This window comes from Natrix helvetica, assembly GCF_964273705.1.
Source record: "Natrix helvetica genome assembly, chromosome: 8".
NCBI lineage: Eukaryota > Metazoa > Chordata > Lepidosauria > Squamata > Natricidae > Natrix > Natrix helvetica.
The window spans coordinates 24526895-24546669 of NC_138559.1; the positions used below are offsets into that span (position 1 = coordinate 24526895).

Sequence of the window (19775 nt, forward strand, 5' to 3'; positions counted from 1 at the left end):
CCAAGGCATTATAAAGTGGTATTAACACTTCACGTGATCTTGATTCTATCCCTCTGTTTATGCACATTAGAACTGTGTTGGCTTTTTTGGCAGCTGCTGCACACGGCTGGCTGGCTCCTATTTAAATGATCATACAGAAAAATCCAGGACAGATGACATAGAAAACGTGGGAAGATTCTTTAGATATGTTGCTAACCTGTGGAGTTTTCTTATGGGTTTTTATTATCTGATGGATTGTTTAAATTTTGTAATCTGCCCGGAATCACCTACGTGTGAGTTCGCTTAAATTTGTTTAATAAATAAACTAAATAAACCCAGTGGTTCTCAACCTTAGTAATGTAAGATGCGTGGACTTTAATTCCCAGAATTCCCCAGCCAGCCCTGCGCTTAGCTATTATTTTTTAATTTGGCATTTTGATCTTCTCTTTTTCTCTGGCTTTGGTTTAAAAAGCAGAACAAAACTTCCAGTTAAAAACAATACATTATAACAATATCACCGACAGAAACTAACTAAAGAGAAAAAAGCAACAACGGAAACAGAACCAGAGCAGAAAAGACAGTGGAATACTGCATAAACACAGCTAAATCAACAGAGGAGTAAAAACCAGCTTTTAAAAAAAGAAAAGAAAAAAAAAGCCTGCATAAATTAATCTATACTTAATAGGTAATTATATTATATTTGCTTTAGGGGGATTCGGCTTAAAATGAAGCATTTATAAAGCACAATTTAGGCAAACGTTTTGAAAGCAGATGGCAAATCCTCATTAAAAATTATGAAACAGAAAGGCTCCCCAGAATTGCAAAAAAAACACCGAAGCAAAACCAGAATACTGAATGGTAATGGGAGGCTGCTGCACATACACACTAACAAATTTGTGCAGTCTTCAGTGGGAAGTGAGTCCCCAATTGGTGCACTGCTATAAACCAGGGGTCCTCAAACTATTTAAACAGGGGGCCAATTCACGGTCCGTCAAACCGGCTGGGTGGGCGTGGCTAGGTGGCCATGTGACTGGGTGGTCATGTGACTGGGTGGGTGTGGCCAATTTAGCCGTGTGTTTTGCCTTTCTCCTTGCTGTCCTTGCCCCTCCCCTTCTTCAGCTCTGACTGGATGGTGGGGAAGGGAAGGATTTAGACTCCTTGCAGAAAGCTGGTCATTTGCATCCTTTTAGAGTCGTTGAGGCCACTTGGAGACTTATCTCCAAGGTGTCCTCAGGGTCACCTGAGTGGGGCAAATGGTTCCTGTAGTCTTCAGTTTTTCCTCTGGAAATCCGTTCCTATTCCCACATCTTCCCAAAGGGTGTCCATCCCAAACTGTATAGCTAAAAGTCTGTAGAGATTCTCAGTCATTCAGGTCATGGTTGTCCCAAAGGTGCTTTTTCAGGCGGCATCTGGACTTCCTTGCTTTTCCTTTTGAAGATGTTTTTCTTCTCGTCCAAGGAGCTTCTTCAGTTCTTCCGCAGGGCAACAAGGTCACTTTCATCTCCCTGTCAAAGCTGCTCCCCACGGCCTCGTCCTGCCCCGGGGACTTCCGAATACAAAGCCAACGTCTCCTTAATGGGCTGTTTGTGACTCAGTCCCTGAGGTTGGGCCCAGGGGACTTGGAACCGTTTTCTGGAGCCGCCCTTCAGAGGTAAACAGCGCAGGGAGCAGGTGTGCAGCTACAGGTGACGTCAGCTGAGCGGAGCTGAGCACGAAATGCAACAGAAACGTTCATTGCCACATCAACTCCCTACCAAGTAGGCAGGTCATGTTGAGGAATTAACTCCTTTAAAAAGGTAAAGGTTCCCCTCGCACATATGTGCTAGTCGTTCCCGACTCTAGGGGGTGGTGCTCATCTCCATTTCAGAGTCAAAGAGCCAGCTATGTCCGAAGACGTCTCCGTGGTCATGTGGCCGGCATAACTAAATGCCAAAGGTGCACAGAAAGCTCTTACCTTCCCACCAAAGGTGGTCCCTATTTTTCTACTTGCATTTTTTATGTGCTTTCAAACTGCTAGGTTGGCAGAAGCTGGGACAAGTAACGGGAGCTCACTCCGTTACGCGGCGCTAGGGATTCAAACTACCAAACTGCCGATCTTTCTGACTGACAAGCTCAGCATCTTAGCCAGTGAGCCACCGTGTCACCTTATAACTCCTTTAGAAAGGATAAATATTGTTTTGGGTCTAGTAGGCAGAGACAGGTAAAAAAAAAAACAAGGTACGTGTTATTCCTAAGAGAAGGTGGTGATACCCCTTTTCAAACAGTTTTGCTGTCCCAGTTTTTGCTTCGGATGAACCTGCAAAAAACTGGTCTCCCCACATAGTGAAGCTCCCCAATGAATTTTGTCTAAGTTCTTCAGAAATCTCTTCAACCGAGGGATATCTAGAAGAACGGGCAAAAAAAAAACAACGTCAAGCATACTGTGAGGCATGCTAAAAAGAAAAAGCTCCAATTGTACTGCTATTTTGACTTTGTGGGATCCTTGGTGCTGGTTGATGTTACCTAGTTTGGTAGTGAAACATTTGCAAGAAAACTACCAGGCTCAAAGAACGCCAATGACCTCACAGTCTGCCCTCTTCCTCCTCACCCCCTTCTAGCATTGACGATGTTACCTAGTTTGGTAGTGAAACGTCTGCAAGGAAATCACTGAGCTGAAAGAACGCCAAGGACCTCACAGTCTGCCCTCTTCCTCCTCACCCCCTTCTAGCATTGACGATGCTAACTAGTTTGGTAGTGAAACGTCTGCAAGGAAATCACTGAGCTCAAAGAACGCCAAGGACCTCACAGTCTGCCCTCTTCCTCTTCCTTCTCACTCCCTTCTAGCATTGATGATGTTACCTAGTTTGGTAGTGAAACGTCTGTAAGAAAACCAGCAAGCTCAAAGAATGCCAAGGACGCAGTCTGCCCTCTTCCTTCTCACTCCCTTCTAGCATTGACGATATTATCTAGTCTGGATGGGGGACAACAGACTCAAACTCAACCCCTCCAAGACCGAGTGGCTGTGGTTGCCGGCACCTCGGTTCAGCCAGCTGACTCCATCGCTGGCCATAGGGGGCGAACAGTTGTCCCCTGTGGAGCGGGCGCGCAATTTGGGTGTCCTCCTTGATGCCCGGCTGTCAATGGAGGACCATGTGACAGCCGTGGCAAGGGGGGCATTCCACCAGGTTCGCCTGGTGCGCCAATTGCGCCCCCTACTGGACCGGAGTGCCCTGCGCACGGTCACTCATGCGCTGGTGACATCTCGCCTGGACTACTGCAATGCTCTCTACATGGGGCTTCCCTTGGGACGCATCCGGAGACTGCAGCTGGTTCAGAACGCAGCCGCGCGGGTTATTATGGGAAGCACTCGTTACTCCCACGTAACACCTCTCCTGCGCGAGCTGCACTGGCTACCTGTAGCCTTTCGGGTGCGTTTCAAGGTATTGATTACCATCTTTAAAGCGCTCCATGGCAGAGGACCTAGTTATCTGCAGGATCGCATCCTACCACACACGTCCCTGCGACCTATCCGCTCACACAGGGAGGGGCTCCTCCTGGTGCCGTCTGCCAGGCAATGCCAGCGGGCGACACCTAGGAGTAGATCCTTCTCTGTGATGGGCCCAACCCTCTGGAACGACCTCCCCCCAGACATTCGAATCACCACCGACCTCCGCTCCTTCCGGCAAAAGTTAAAGACTCACCTATTTCAATCAGCTGGCCTGGCACCGTCTTAGTTTTACCTCCCGGGATTTATTTATTTTAATTGGGTTTTAAGGGTTTATAGGCTTTTAACGTATTATATTTATTATTCGATTACAGTCTCATAACCTCCTTCACCAGTATTAATTTAATTGTTTATGTATGTATTTTAGAATGTATTTTAGTGACTGTACACCGCCCCGAGTCCTTTCCGGGAGAGGGGGCGGTCTATAAGTGTGAATAATAAATAAATAAATAAATAAATAAAATAGTCTGGTATTGAAACAACTGCAAGAAAACCACCAAGATCAGAGAGCACCAAGTACCCCCCAGTTCAAGCCTTCGCAAAAACAAATTCTCTTGCATCAGGATCTTGAATTTGTTGACGTCCCCATGGATACCAGGGGTTGCCATGGATCAATTTGTGTCTCAATCATTGTGAATTTGAGCATTGGCATCTTCAAATCTTCTCTTCCAAAGATGCCAATAAATACTCCACCTCTTCATATAGACCAATGAAGTGATGGAAACCTGACAGGACTGCATCACTTTGGGGAGGGGAGGGAATGTGTTAAAGTGAATTTCTCTCTGCAGTTTGTGGGGGATGCTGAATGGCTAAATCTTGTTAATTGCTGTTTTTTTATTGTTGTATGGTTTCCTTGGAAACTGCCAGGAGTCCTTCACAAGTATTGAAGGATCCCCAAAGCCAACCAGCCAACCAACCCAATCAATCATCTCAAAACTCCGCCACCTTTTACTTTTCTTCTCAGCTATGGGTAGAATTTTTGGATCACAAGAAGCCATGGTTTGCTTAATGAGCGCTTGGTTGCGTTCATGCCATGAGCCAAGTAGAATCAAAAGAATTTGCAAGAACAAATGGGTTTTCTGTCTATTTAATTATTGTTGAGTCAGTCATCTGCACCCCTATAACTGTCTGGTTTGGCTCTGCAACCCAACAAGGCAGACACAGACTTCAACGGATAATCAGAACTGCAGAAAAAACAACTGCCTTCCATTGAGGGCCTGTACACTGCAGAAGTCAAAAAGAGGACTGTGAAAATATCTACAGACCTCTCGCATCCTGGACATAAACTGTTTCAACTTCTACCCTCAAAACAACGCAATAGAGCACTGCACACCAAGACAACTAGACACAAGGCATTTCCCAAATGCCATCCCTCTGCTAAACAAATAATTCCCTCACCACTGTCAAACTATTCACTAAGTCTGCACTACTATTAATCTTCTCATCGTTCCTCTCACCCATCTCCTCCCACTTATGACTGCAGGACTGTAGCTTTGTTGCTTGTATCCTTACGATTTATACTGATATTGTTTCCTGATTGCTTATTTGTACCCTATATGACTATCATTAAGTGTTGTACCTTATGATTCTTGAGGAATGTATCTTGTCTTTTTATGTACACTGAGAGCATCTGCACTAAAGACAAATTGCTTGTGTGTCCAATCACACTTGGCCAATAAAGAATTCTATTCTATTCTATTCTATTCCTATTCTATTATTTCCATATTCTCTTCTATTCCTTCCATATTCTATTCTGTTTTTTCTCTGTTCTTTTTTTCTAAATTTTTATTTGACAAAAACATAGACAACACTTACAAATAACAAATAACATCGGAACTTCACATTCCTTCTTACAGCAGATACCTTTCTCTATTTCTATTCTATTCTTTCCATATTCTATTCTATTCTATTCTATGCAACGTTTTGCCAGCATCATCCTTCACCTATTAAACAGAACAGGAAGAGGTTTGATTGGACATTGGCCGGGAGAGTAACAGAAATAAAAAAAAATTAAATTATTTAAGTCTTTACTGTACAGATGTAAAAAGAGAGAGCAAGAGAGCAAAATAACAGAGCTTGTCTTCCCCTTTCTGTTGGAGGAGATTTGGCACCGTTCCCTGGGGCAAAATATTCCCTTTCCGAGGTTAGGTTTCTTCATCTGTGTAATCAGCATAATAATAAATCACCATCCCAGCCTGGAGCAATCATGGCGAAAGAAATCAGGATTACGGAAGCTAATTCTGCGTGAGAATTAACTGCACAACAGCTGTAGGGAAGACGATATGTCACATTCTAAAACTATGCAAAAGATTCACATTTAATCCTTTCCTGCAAAATCAAGACATTTCGGAGACGTCACAGGAAAGCATTCAGCGGGCAGCAGGGAGCAGGGAAATAAGGAACTATGATTCGAATCAAGGCCCACAGGTGACCAACAGCAATCCATTTTCATTACCCTCCGGAAATGGTGCTCACAAATCAACAAATGGTATCTTGTGGCTACATTCAGCTTAAGCAAAACATATGGCAAGCATATGCCAAGCAGGGGCCATCCTGATGGGTGGGATTGCAACTCATAAAATTGCCCAGCTGGGTACTGTTTATTTCATTTATTTATTTGTTTTGTCAAGGGCTTGTAAGATAATAGACATAAGTACCTACAAGATTATGAATACATGAAATGGATACGAATAAATGGGGACATTAGGACAGGGACGGTAGGCAAAACTGGTGCGCTTATGCACGCCCCCTTTACGGACTTATTAGGAATGGGATGAGGTCCACACTAGACAGTTTAAGGATGAAGCTGTGGGGGTTTGAGGATGTAACAACGGAGTCGGGTAGAGCATTCCAGGCATTGACCACTCTGTTGCTGACGTCGTATTTTCTGCAATCAAGTTTGGAGCTGTTCACCTTGAGTTTGTCTCTATTGTATGCTCTTGTATTATTGCGGTTGAAACTGAAGTAGTCGTTGACAGGTAGGACATTGTAGCAGATAATTTTGTGTACTATGCTTAGATCGGACCTTAATCGGCGTAGTTCTATGTTGTCCAGGCCCAAAATTTCAACCCTGGTGGGATTCTATTGTGAGCAGAGGAGTGGAGGACACTTCTCGTGAAATACCTCTGGACTCGCTCAATTGTATTAATGTCCAATTATCATCATCTAGCACCAAGGACCGCACAAAGTCAAGACAGGGGTACAAATCAAACCCCTGGCTTTCTTTTTTACATGCCTCACAAGATGCTTGACATTTTTTGCCCGTATCTTGTAGATATTCCTCAGTTGGAGAGATCTCTTCGGAGCTCAGACAATATTCATTAGATATTCATCTGCAAGAAAGCCACCAAAGTCGGAGAGCAACAAGGACTCCATAATTCAGGGGTGTCCAAACTTGAGAACTTTAAGACTTGTGGACTTCAATTCCCAGAATTCCCCAGCCAGCATGTGGCTCAGTGGCTCAGTGGCTAAGACGCTGAAAATGTCTATCTGAAAGGTCAGCAGTTTGGCAGTTTGAATCCCTAGTGCTGCTTAACGGGGTGAGCTCCCGTTCCTTGTCCCAGCTTCTGCCAACCTAGCAGTTCAAAAGCACGTAAAAAATGCAAGTAGAAAAAAGAGGAACAACCTTTGGTGGGAAGGTAACAGCGTTTCGTGCGCCTTTGGCGTTGAGTCATGCTGGCCACATGACCACGGAGACGTCTTCAGATAGTGCTGGCTCTTCGGCTTTGAAACGGAGATTAGTACCGCCCCCTAGAGTCAGGAACGACTGGCACGCATGTGTGAGGGGAACCTTTACCTTGTCAATCAGAATAGAGTTGGAAGGGACCATGGAGGTCTTCTAGTCCAACCCCTTGCTCAAGCAGGAGACAACTGCTTTTGACTACTCCAGGACCAATGAGTTTGCTAAGAATTTTTACAGCATCTAAAAGGTCATAGGGACCTTGCTGTGATTGAGAAGGAAGCATCCAGCTATGAATTCTTTTCTAATGACCCCCCTGTGGATTTCAGAAAACGACTCGTCCTCACAATGCAAAACTCCCTCCTTGCAAAAGGACAGGCGCCCAAACACCTGAACAGGCAAACAGCTGCTATCAACACACACTGTTGATACAAGAGTTACCGTTGGAAGCTTTTGAATAACAAGACCGAGCATTGTCATGAAATTGCAAATGGGAATTTCAGATTTGTTTTCTTCTTACAAAGGACGCCTTCCTGTCCATGTTTGTTTTGAGGCCTTTTAAAAAACAGAGAGAGAAAATTCAAGTCCACGATTGATAAAATATTATTATTCCTTGCCTGGCCTTTGGGTGCTTTGGAGAATAGCTCCACCCCCTCCTCTCTGTGGCAGCCCCTTAAATATTGGAAGGTTGCTATCCTGGTCCAACTCTTCACTGGACCAGCCATGGCCAGTTCCTGCAACCATTCGTTGTATGTTTTAGTCAGAGTTTGAAAGACATCCAGAGTTGGCTACTATGGGAACCAAACACTAGACTAGATAGGCCCACAGGGTTGTTTTTTGATAGGAAATCAATGCTCTGCAATCAGAACAATGACCATGGAACAGACAAATCTAGTTTAGGTGTGCAGGGAGTCCTTGACTTACAGGCCATTCATCTCGTGATGGCTACAAGTTACAACAACACTGGGGGGGGGGACTTCATCCTGGGGTGCAGAATTCTCAAGCCGTTAAAAAAATGCACCAAAGGATGAAGAGGGAAGCCTAGAATGTTCCAGATTTTCACAGAAGCTCTGGGGTCCTTAGGGGAGGGGGAAAACAGGAACAAAGGAATTGTGCAAAAAAAGGAAGGACGGAAGGAGGGAGAGAGAGAGAGAGAGAGAGAGAGAGAGAGAGAGAGAGAGAGAGAGAGAGAGAGAGAAGGAAAGGGAAAGGAAGGAAGGGAAAGGAGGACGGAAGGAAGGAAAAGGAAAGGAGGAAGGAAAGAAGGAAGGAACGAAGAAGGAAAAGGAAAGGAAAGGAGGAGAGGAAGGGAGAGAAAGAAGGGAGGAAGGAAGGAAAAGTAAAGGAGGAAGAAAGAAAGAAAGAAAGAAAGAGAAAGAAAGAAAGAAAGAAAGAAAGAAAGAAAGAAAGAAAGAAAGAAAGAAAGAAAGAAAGAAAGAAAGAAAGAAAATTTAGCCATGGAAAGCTGGTTCCCAGTCAAGTGAAATTCTGGGGACCAGAAAGTTTGGTTTGGTTTAATGGGGTTTAGACATCTAGGAAGACCTGACTTTTCTCTTAGAACATCCGGTCATTCTGAAAGCCATTTCTTAACCTGATGTCTTCCTGGTCGGTTTTGCTCCCTTCAGTATCCTGCAAACAAGATGCCAAGTCAGGAAATAAAATAATAATAAGCCATTGTTTTTTTTTTTTTTTTATAATAAAATTTTATTGGTTTTTCAAGATTTATAGGGAAAAGGGTAAATGGACAGGTATACAAATTTTGGCAGTTGCAAAGTGTGTGAGGCCCCCCTCCCTCCATACCCATAGTATACATTTAATATAATGCATTAGTATATAATTGATTACAGTCAGCATATTAGTTCTATTATTAAATTCAATCAAATTAAACATTACAGTATAAAATCCAAATATAATTCCATTTTCACTTTCGGTCAGTTTATAATAATATGATTTTCTTGTTTATTTTTGTGATCTGAGTCTTCTTGCTATTGCCCCATCTCCCTCCACTGGCAGAGCTCTGGCCCCTCCCGTGTCCTGCGTGTCCGTTGTGGTATCTGGTGGTTTCTCTAGGAATGTTTTATTTTTTTCCATAAAGGCCTGCGCCTCTATGGGTGAATTAATTCTAATTCTTGTCTCCTCCCAGAATATCAGCATACCTTCAGGCATCAACCATCTAAACCACACCCCTTTCTGGTATAATTTATTCGCTAATTGCGAATAATTTTTTCTTTTTTCTCTAATCTTCTTAGGGATCTGCTTCAGAATGGTTATCTCCATATCATGATATATCAATGCTTGCCCCCTTTGTACACCCAGAATTTCATCTCTTGTGCTTTTTCTAAGGAATTTAATGTGAACCTCCCTGGGTACATTGTGTGTTCTAGCGTAAGCTGAATTCACTCTATAAACCAGATCTATATCCCACCCCATCTGTTGTTTTTCTTTGTGTGTGTAGTCAGCCAGAATGTTTGTCATGATGTCCCTTATATTTTCCCCATCTTCTTCTATAACATTTTGAAATCTAAGATAATAGGACATTCTCTCAAATTCTAATTTCATCTGTTGGATGTCAAGATCTTTGTTCCCTTTCTGCACAGCTTCCACCCCCCCCCTCACCTCCTCCACCCCCCCTTCCACAAGATCCAGTCTCTGTGAGTTCTTATAAATTTGGGCTTGATTTTCTTTAATTTCATCTTTCATTTCCCTTAGCTGTTTCTTGATTTCCTCCTGGCCCTGTAAAATTTGTTGAAGCATTTGTTGAAAGTCCATCTCTATAGTCTTAGGTTGCATCAGTTCTGTTATCTTGGACTGTGTGGCTGGACTGGATGTTACAGATGTTGGAGCAGATGTGGCAAAGCCAGATTTCCCAGGAGGTGGTCTTTTGGATGCCATCCTTTATAACATTAGAAGTTCAGTCCATATATAAGATAAACAGTTAGAAAAGAAGGGTAGCCAGGTGAGGTCCGGGAGCAGAAGAACCAGGCAGAAGAGAATCTCTCTAATAAGTCTGGCAATAGATGAAAGGTTTCCCCTAGAAAGTTCAAAAAGACCAATCCACAAGAGATTCCTCTGGGAGACACGGAGACAAAGACCGGAAGCCTGAATTTTAAAGGTGGAGTCAGGTTTCACAGTTCATAAAGACAACGGAAGTGTGCCATCTTGCCCTGCCAGTTTTGGGCACAGAGGCATATCAAAGTTTTAAAAAGTTCCAAAAGTCCTCAAATCACAGTAAATAGTGAAATTAAATTGCAAAGAAAATCATCCAACCTGGGTGAGGCTTCATTCGTTGGCTCTCCCCCCTCCTCCTTCCCCGGGGGCTGAGAGCAAGATTATTCCTCGCCGCTTATCCAAGGGGGGGGGAAACCCCCCTCCCTCCAGCCGCGCCTCCAGAATACTCCGAAAGTTATTTAAAGAAAGCTAACTAGTTCTTTGTGCAAAATAGGGCATGAAGAGAGAAGCAGCCTCACCGCACCGCAGCTGCTTCCTTCAATTGCTTCATTCTCCCGACGGCTTTAGCGAGGCGCGAAGCGCAGAAACGCGAGGCGCCCTCCGGTCTAGCTCCCCGGTGCCTTGGGCGCGCGAGAGACCTCCCGCCGGCCGCCGCCGATGCAGGAGCTCCCCGCGATGCCGCCCCTCCGGCAGGACCCCTCTGAGGGGTGTCCTGTGCCCCCCAAGGAGTGGGGAAGCCCACCGGAGAGCCGGAGCGGGCAAAGAGCTGCCCGTCGCCGCTGCCGCCGGAACCGGAACTCCCCAATAATAAGCCATTGTTGAATTGACAGGATTTGTGGCTTGTGGTTTAAAAAGAAGGCAATGTTTATTGACTGAGGCTACGGAGATAGAAATCATCTTAATCTGGATTATCATGCAGGAACCTCAAGAGCACCTTCAAGCAAACAGAAGGTCCATTGTGCTCTTCACACTCGCTTCCATCTTTCTTAAAAAATAGTGGTGGCCATTTCTGACCATAGTTCCAACTGCCTCATTAGAAATGCAAGGAACTCTTTCATTTCGGCGGGGAATTGCGGTTCCTCACAACCCAAAGAATGGAGGCCTTCGAACTCTGGTGCTGGAGAAGACTCCTGCATTGAGTCCCTTGGACTGCAAGGTCATCCAACCGGTCAGTCCTGGAGGAGATCAACCCTGACTGCTCTTTAGAAGGCCGGATCCTGAAGAGGAAATTCAAAAGACTTTGGCCACCTAATGAGAAGGAAGAAGGACTCCCTGGAGAAGAGCCTCACGCTGGAAAGGAGTGAGAGCAAAAGAAGAAGAAGGGGATGGCAGAGAATGAGGTGGCTGAATGGAGTCACCGAAGCAGTCAGCTTGAGCTCAAATGGACTCCAGAGGATGGTAGAGGACAGGAAGGCCTGGAGGAACATTGACCATGGAGTCACCATGGGTCGGACACGACTTCGCAACTAACAACAACAACACAACTCTTATTCTTTTAGAGGCCTTCCTTTAAATTTAAAAATAGCTCCCTTTAAACCTTACATCAGCTGTTACGTCATGGAGAGAGAGAAGAAGGCTGGGACTTGAAGTCTCTCATGGACTCAACAAACTCAACACATGTTGACATCTCAAAAAGAAGCAAACAGGCTTGTCTAGGAAGGAGATGGAGAAGTCTGGAGAGGACACCCTTAGGGTTCTTGCACAAGGAACTCCAGCCACACACAAGGATGACAACCATGGATTTCAACGTTCATAGGGGAGGAAGGCCCAGAAGCTCAATCAGTGCTGAAGTTCGGTGGGAACCAAGCTCCCAATATTGTTTGCCGCGTTTGATAGAAATAACATCACCTCTAGATCTGGGCAGATTTTTTCAGTCATCCAGGTCACGGATGTCCCAAAGATTTTTTTTTTCAAAAGTCAACTTGGACCTTCTTGGTTTTTGCTTTGAAAATGTTTCGCTTCTTATTTGTACTTCTTATTTGCTTATTTGTACCCTATGGCTATCATTACGTGTTGTACCTTATGATTCTTGAGGAATGTATCTTGTCTTTTTATGTACACTGAGAGCATCTGCACCAAAGACAAATTCCTTGTGTGTCCAATCACACTTGCCCAATAAAGAATTCTATTCTGTTCTATTTCTATTCTATTCTATTATTCTATTCCATTCTATTCTATTTTATCTCTGTCAAGCCATTCACTAAGTCTGCATTACTGTTACTATTAGTCTTCTCATTGTTCCTATCACCCATCTCCTCCCACTTATGACTGCAGGACTGTAACTTTGTTGCTTGTATCCTTACAATTTACATTGATTGTTTCCTGATTGCTCATTTGTACCCTATGACGATCATTAAGTGTTGTACCTTATGATTCTTGATGAATGTATCTTGCCTTTTTATGTACACTGAGAGCATCTGCACCAAAGACGAATTCCTTGTGTGTCCAATCACGCTCGGCCAATCAAGAATTCAATTCAATTCAATTCCTAACCCTAACCATTATTCTTATTCTTACTCTATTCTCATCCAGGAAGCTTCTTCTGTTCTATCGGTCCGGTGAGGAATACCAGAACTGAAGAAGCTTCTTGGATCGGAAGCACACACACACAAAAAAGCATTTCAGAAAGGTTTCATTTTGCCTTTCAGGAAAACACCTTCGGGGCTGAAAGCTGGACAAGCTGCAAGTTACAACAAAAACCACAGCCCTGACAGGACCTGCCTGCAAGCAGCTGGCAAAGGAGCCCCATAAAAACTGGGATATCCAGTTCTTCCTACAGGCCAGGAACAAACCATGAAGTCCATCTGCAAAGCAGCCTTGATGTGCACTGATTTTTTTTTTCAGGCTTCCCCAAAGAAACCCACCAACCCAGCCTCTCAAAGCCCCTTGGTGAAGGAGCTTGCAAGCAAAACAACAAACATTCAGCTTGGCCCAAGCTGGTCCCCCTGTCTACACAACCATTGTGATGTTCCTTTTTCCACTGCACTCTCGACCAAGGATATTTAATTTTAATTTTAAGTATCTGTCAAGCATGTGTAAGATAACGTTAAATCTCTGCGGGGGGGGGGGATTCGCAATTTCGCAACCTGCCCCCCATCCCTGCCACTAGTTCTAATTTCCTACACTCCCCCTCCTCCCTCCCTCCGGAATCACTTAGCCCTGATTGATGCCCCCTCCCCAAAAATAAAGTATCCAGCTTCCTGGCTAGGTAGGTAAGGTTAGCTCAGCGGCTGCAAGGGCAAACGAAGCCCCCCTCCTCAATGAAAGCACCAGCCAAGGGAGTGGGGGAGAGGGTCTCCAGAATCATGGTTTGCCTTCCTGCAAGCATCGCTGGGCATCCCCTTCCATCCCCCCACCTAAAAAACCGAAACCCTCGCAGGCGCAAAGGCAACAGTGGGGAGGGTTAGCTTGCAAGTAAGAGGGGCTGTTTGCAAGTGGGGAAAGGGTGTTTTCAAGTGGGGGGTGCTTGCAAGTGGGGAGGGGGACTTTGCAATGGGGAGGGGGTGCTTGCAAGTGGGGAGGGGGACTTTGCAAGTGGCGGCCAAGGGGATCCTCCAAGGACGTTTCCGGGGGGAAGCCCCCTCCCCTCCGCTCTCCCCCTTCTCCCCCGGGAGCCAAAGCTAGGACGGAGGCCAGCCTGGGGGAGGCAGGGGCGAGGGGCGGCCAGCCGAAGAGGCTCGCGGCGCAGCAGAGCAACTCAGGGGCAGAGATGCCCGTCCGGGGATCGCTCACCTGGCCGTACACCTTCACCGGCTCCTCCTGCGGCGGCGGCGGGGGCGGCAGCGGGGGGCTCCTTCTCCTCCTGGGGGGCTGCTCGGGGCCGGGAAGATCCTGAGCTTGCAGACGCGCAAAGCCCCGATCCTGGGGCCGCGAGGTCAGGGTGCCGTGCAAGCGCAGGCTACTCCGAGGAGAAGCGGAGGCGGAGGCGGCGGGCGGGCGGTGGGACCCCGCCAGCAGCAGTAGCAGCAGCGGCAGGAGCAGCGGCCGGAGGACGGCCGGGGCAGCGCCGGGCTTCCCGCTGCCGCCTGTCGCCATGTTCCTCGCTCGGCTCCGCCGGCTTTGCGCGCACGGCAGCGGCCAAGTGGGGCGCCGCCGCCCGGAGAGAATGTGCCAAGGGATGCTGGGCTCCGGGAGCGCGCCGCGCAGGACACCCCGGGCTCGCCTTGCAGGCGTCGCGCCCGGACGGGGCAACCCCTCCGCCTGCGCCCCGCCGGGAAGGAAGGAAGGAAGGAAAGAAGGCCAGCCAGGCACGCGTGGAACGCACGGAGGCGGCTCTGCGCACGGGGGCGCGCCCGCGCGGACGGAGCCAAAGGCGGGCGCGCGCTGAGCTCTGGCCACGCACTTTCTCCTGATCTGATCTTCCTTCCTTCCTTCCTTCCTTTCTTGTCTCTATGCTCGTTCCTTCCTTCCCTTCCCTTCTTCCTTACTTCCTCCCTTCCTTCGTCTCTGTACTCCTTCCTTTCCTTCCTTCCCTCCCTCAATCCCTCTCTCCTTCCCTCCTTGTCTGTATACTCCTTCCTTCCCTTCTTCCTTCCTCCCTCTGCCCCTTGTCTCTATACTCCTTCCTCCTTCCCTCCCTCCCTTTCTATTCTCTATACTCCTTCTTTCCTTCCTTCCTTATCTACATGCTCCTTTCTTCCTTCCTCCCTCCCCCCTTATCTCTATACTCCTTCCTTTCTTCCTTCTCTTTATACTCCTTCCTTCCTCTTTGCTTCCTCCTTTTCCCTTCCCTCCCTCTCTCCATTCTTCCCTTTTTTTCTCAGCAGGAAAGGGGCCCCACGTGATCCCCCCTCCCTCAAGAGGCTAGAAGTGTAAACCAGGTGTGCTACATCTGAAGCACACTCAGATCATCTTGGCGCTTTCTGCCTCCCCTCTAAAGCAAGAGGGAAACTCAGGTTTGACTGGCTTGCGGGCTACCACAGCTGCTTCCCTTTGATGAATCACCCACATCTGGATGGTTACTACACCGCTGCTGGCTGCAAGAACATTAGCTGAGGTCACCGTTCTGCAGCCAAAATCTTGCAGGCCACAAATGGAGCCACTTGTTGGTGGCTTATTTTATGACTTGGCTGCTGTGCCTAGTTTTGGGAGATTCCGATGGATGGCTGATACCGAAGCACCAAATCCTGAAAAGGTTTACGTGTCTGGGTGTTGTGGCCCACCAGCGGAGCTAGCAGCAGATTCAGATAGTGAGGAGGTTGGGGAGAAACCTGGGCCAGTCCTGGAGTCTGGGGAAGGCTCTGAGGAGGGCTCTGTGTCAGAGGCAGAGAGGGGGCCAGAGCTCTGTGCCAGTTATCAGCTGCCTTCAGAGTCAGACATCAGTGAGGCAGAAGAACAGCTGGAGCCTGTTCCCAGTGTGCGCATGCACAGAGTTGCCAGACGAAGGGAACAGCTAAAGAACAGGGGTCGACTTGGGAGTAAGGCCACAGGTGGACGATGAATGGCCCTTCTCAGAGGAAATAAAAGAGGAACAAAAGGGAAGTGGAGTTTGCAGGAGACAATTTGTTCAATTAATTGGTTTGTGACTCTCTGAGACTCCTTGCCAAGTTTTGCAGATATCGGCCTGGCAGCTCTCCAAGCCAGATAAGGTCTGTGACTGTAAATCCTCCCAAGCCAGATAAAGTCTGTGACTGTAAATCCTCTCTTCAAAGACTGCTGGATGTGAATGAGTGGAATTCACAGCAAATTAATAAAAGGGATTTTTGTCGGGACAAGAAGTTTGTTTCATGCTCTCGGTCAGAACAGTGGGCCAGAGGTGGTGGCAGTTTGCTAGATGTCCTTAAAAGCTCTGGAGAAGGTCATCTATTGCTCTGCAAAGGCGGCCTGGGGTAAAGTCAACCAGTCCTTTGCTAGCAGCCCAAGGAAGGACTTTCTACCTTTCAAGGTTCTTCTGGTTGGGAGTGATCAATGGATGGAATGGGAGACCCTCTTCTGCCAGGTTCAAACTGTGATGTGCGGTGGGCTCTCTCATAAAATAGGTAAAGGGATCCCTGCGGATTTTACTCTGCTAGTTGTTGCCAATTGTAGAAGGTGGTGGCATTCCTCTCCGTTTCAAGGCCATTGAGCCAGCGCTGTCCAAAGGGATTTCAGCGGTCATGGGGCCAGTATGACATCATGGAGCCCTGTTATCTTCCCACCAAAGTGGTACCTATTTATCTGCTTGCATTTGCATGCTCTTGAACTGCTAGGTTGGCAGGTGCTATAAAAAGCTAAAGGTTCCCCTTGCACATATGTGCTAGTCGTTCCAGACCCTCGGGGGCGGTGCTCATCTCTGTTTCAAAGCCGAAGAGCCAGTGCTGTCCGAAGACGTCTTCGTGGTCATGTGGCCGGCATGAGTAAATGCTGAAGGCGAATGGAACACTATTACCTTCCCACCAAAGGTGATGCCTATTTTTCTACTTGCATTTTTTACATGCTTTCAAATTGCTAGGTTGGCAGAAGCTGGGACAATGGGAGCTCACTCCATTATGCAGCGCTAGGGATTTGAACCGCTGAACTGCCGACCTTTCTGATGGACAAGCTCAGCATCTTAGCCACTGAGTCACCGCATCCCTTTTTGGAAAGAGTTATACCCCAGAATAAATTTGCTTGCCAAGCATCCAAATTTAGATCAGGTGATTGTGGAGAATTAGCAATGATTCTAGGTGTGTGAATCGATCATAAGTCACTTTTTTCATTGCACCTACAGATGGTCACTAGACAAATGTTTGTAAGTCAAGGACTACCATACTAGATAATTTGCTCAAAAGGCTCAGTGTCCATGGGAAGGGAGGCCGAAGAGAATCTTCCCCCGAAGACAAGACTTTTGAGTCCCTTTTGAACAGGCATCCTGTCCATTTGGAACAAATTAGCAGGCTCTGGTTTGGTGCCATTTCTCCATAGGTGGGCACAGAATTAGCCAGTCATTGCTTCATCTTTTCCTGTTTCTGCCATCTGGCTAAGATTCCTTGGCTCATAATCCCGAGGACAGAAGTGCTTTTTAAAAAAAAAAAAAATCTTGGATTGTATTGTTAATATCAACAGAAGGCCACTTCCTAAGTCACAAGTGAGAACTAATATGTCCTAAAGAGACATATTGCTATTAAGATCTGCAAAATGAAGCAAGAAATCTTAGAATAGAACAGAACAGAATAGAGAATAGCATAGCATAGCATGGCATGGAATAGAATAACAGAGTTGGAAGGGACCTTGGAGGTCTTCTAGTCCAACCCTCTGCTTAGGCAGGAAACCCTACACCATTTTAGACAAATGCTGTCCAATATCTTCTTAAAAACTTCCAGTGTTGGAGCAACTTCTGGAAGCAAGTTGTTCCACTCATTAATTGTTCTAACTCTCAGGAAATGTCTCCTTAGTTCTAGGTTGATTAGTTTCCACCCATTGCTTTTTGTCCTACCCTCAGATGCTTTGGAGAATAGCTTGACTCCCTCTTCTTTGTGGCAACCCCTGAGATATTGGAAGAATGCTATCATGTGTCCCCTAGTCCTTCTCTTCACTAGACTAGCCAGGCCCAGTTCCTGCAACCGTTCTTCATGTTTTAGCCTCCTGTCCTCTAATCATCTTTGTTGCTCTTCTCTGCATTCTTTCTAGAGTCTCCACATCTTTTCTACATCGTGGCGACCAAAACTGGATGCAAGTGTGGCCTTACTAAGGCCTTATAAAGTGGTATTAACACTTCACGTGATCTTGGTTCTCTCCCTCTGTTGATGCAGCCTAGAACTGTGTTGGCTTTTTTGCAGCTGCTGCACACGGCTGGCTCCTATTTAAATGGTTGTCCACTAGGACTTTGGGCTGGAAACACATACGCACACAAATTTTCTAAAATGGATCCCTCGCGTTGTGGGACCAATTGTGGATATCAACCACATCTGATACCGGTCTTTTTCGTAGATTGTCTAGACCCGTGATGGCGAACCTATGGCACACATTGAAAACATAACAGAATAGAAGATGGATATAGGAGAGGAGAGAATTAATAGAAGAGAATCTTTATTGAGAATAGAACGGAACAGGAGAGAAGAGAAGAGAATTAATAGAAGAGAATCTTTACTCAGAACAGAACAGAACAGAATAGGGATATAGAATAGAAGAGGAGAAGAGTAGGAGCAACCCCAGAGTGGTTGGACTATGTTACAGGGGTGATGAGATAGATCTGTTAGAAGATCTGAAGGACCAAGTTGTAGACAGATCCTCCTGGAGATGATTTATCTGTGGGATCATAACTGACACCAACTTGATAGCACATCATTCATCAATCCATCCAATCCAGAGCAGGCGGCGTGTTAGAAGATGAGCTCAAGGGGAATTTCAGAAAGAAACGAAGTCTTTAAACCAAAGTCTTCTGTTTGTATATTCTCAAAGTCTTTTTGTTTTTTTTGTTTAAGATCTGTAGATAATGAAACTAAATATTGTTTCATGCTCTTCTGGGACAGCCTGACCTGAATTTGGTTTGCTTCAGATGAGGAAAACGCTGCTGAATCACCCACTGGTGCAGTTAAATGGAGCTCGTAATCTTTTATTTATTCATCAAACACGCAAGCCTCGGATTTCCAAGGGGAAATTCGCCCCTTGGGTTTTGGTCTCCTGTAATTAACCCCTCCCCCTCTCTCTCCAGCTTCAACCTCAAACTGTCTACCATGGACCTCACCCGATTCAATTCAATACAATACAATACAATAGCAGAGTTGGAAGGGACCTTGGAGGTCTTCTAGTCCAACCCCCTGCCTAGGCAGGAAACCCTACACGGTTTCAGACAAATGGGGCATTCACAACTTCTGGAGGCAAGCTGTTCCACTGATTAATTGTTCTAATTGTCAGGAAATTTCTCCTTAGTTCTAGGTTGCTTCTCTCCTTGATTAGTTTCTACCCATTGCTTCTTGTTCTACCCTCAGGTGCTTTGGAGAATAGCTTGACTCCCTCTTCTTTGTGGCAGCCCCTGAGATATTGGAACACTGCTATCATGTCTCCTAAGAGATTCCTAAGAGGTCCGTAAAGGGGCCGTGCATAAGTGCACCAGCGTACCTACCGTCCCTGTCCTACTGTCCCCATTTATTCGTGCCTACGTCCTGTGTTCATATCCATGTTTATCAATAAAGCAGGGGTGTCTTATTTTTCAAGGGACGAAGCTCCATTTCCCCATTCTGGGTGACCACTGAGGCTTTCTTTTCAAAAGGGTGTAGAGCCTGTTTTAGAAGTTTGGGTCCTGGGTTTGGGTCGCTGGGCCACTGCTAAGGCAGGCAGGAGGGTGGGTGGGTGGGTGGGGAATGTAGTCCTGGCACAATCGCAAAGTGCTGTGTTTCCGAGAGCCTGAGAAGGCAGAGCGCATTGTTCCTCCTGGCGTCGTTAAAACTAATTCCATCCGTTCTGCTCCAGCAACTTCTGAAGGACACCAGGAGGCATCTAGGCTGGCTTCGGAGCCTCACTGCAGCACCTGAGTTTTGCACATGCCAGAGCACTTTTATGCAGCCAAAGGTCAGAGCCCCTGGCTGCAATAATATCAAAATATCCACTGAAGTCTCTCCTGGTTAGGCGGGTCGGCTGTGATGTCCCAACCTTGACTGCATCCGTCTCGTCCTTCCCCGACAGCTGCTAATTCTCTCTGCAGACAAGCTGCAAAGGGTCTCTGCCTTAAAATTGCAATGAGAGGCAGAGGGGAGGAGAAAGGTAATGAGATCATATGCAGGCTAA

General features: G+C 46.4%; 1 protein-coding gene across 1 annotated transcript in view; it reads right to left on the reverse strand.

Moving 5' to 3' along the window:
- SORL1 (sortilin related receptor 1) overlaps positions 1 to 14326 on the reverse strand; it is a 71605-nt gene extending 57279 nt beyond the window's left edge. Inside the window, exon 1 of the mRNA XM_081961098.1 lies at positions 13824 to 14326. Coding sequence (XP_081817224.1) covers positions 13824 to 14126 — 303 coding nt within the window. The 5' untranslated portion in view covers positions 14127 to 14326. The remainder of the gene's footprint in view (positions 1 to 13823) is intronic.
- Positions 14327 to 19775: the final 5449 nt, after the last annotated feature.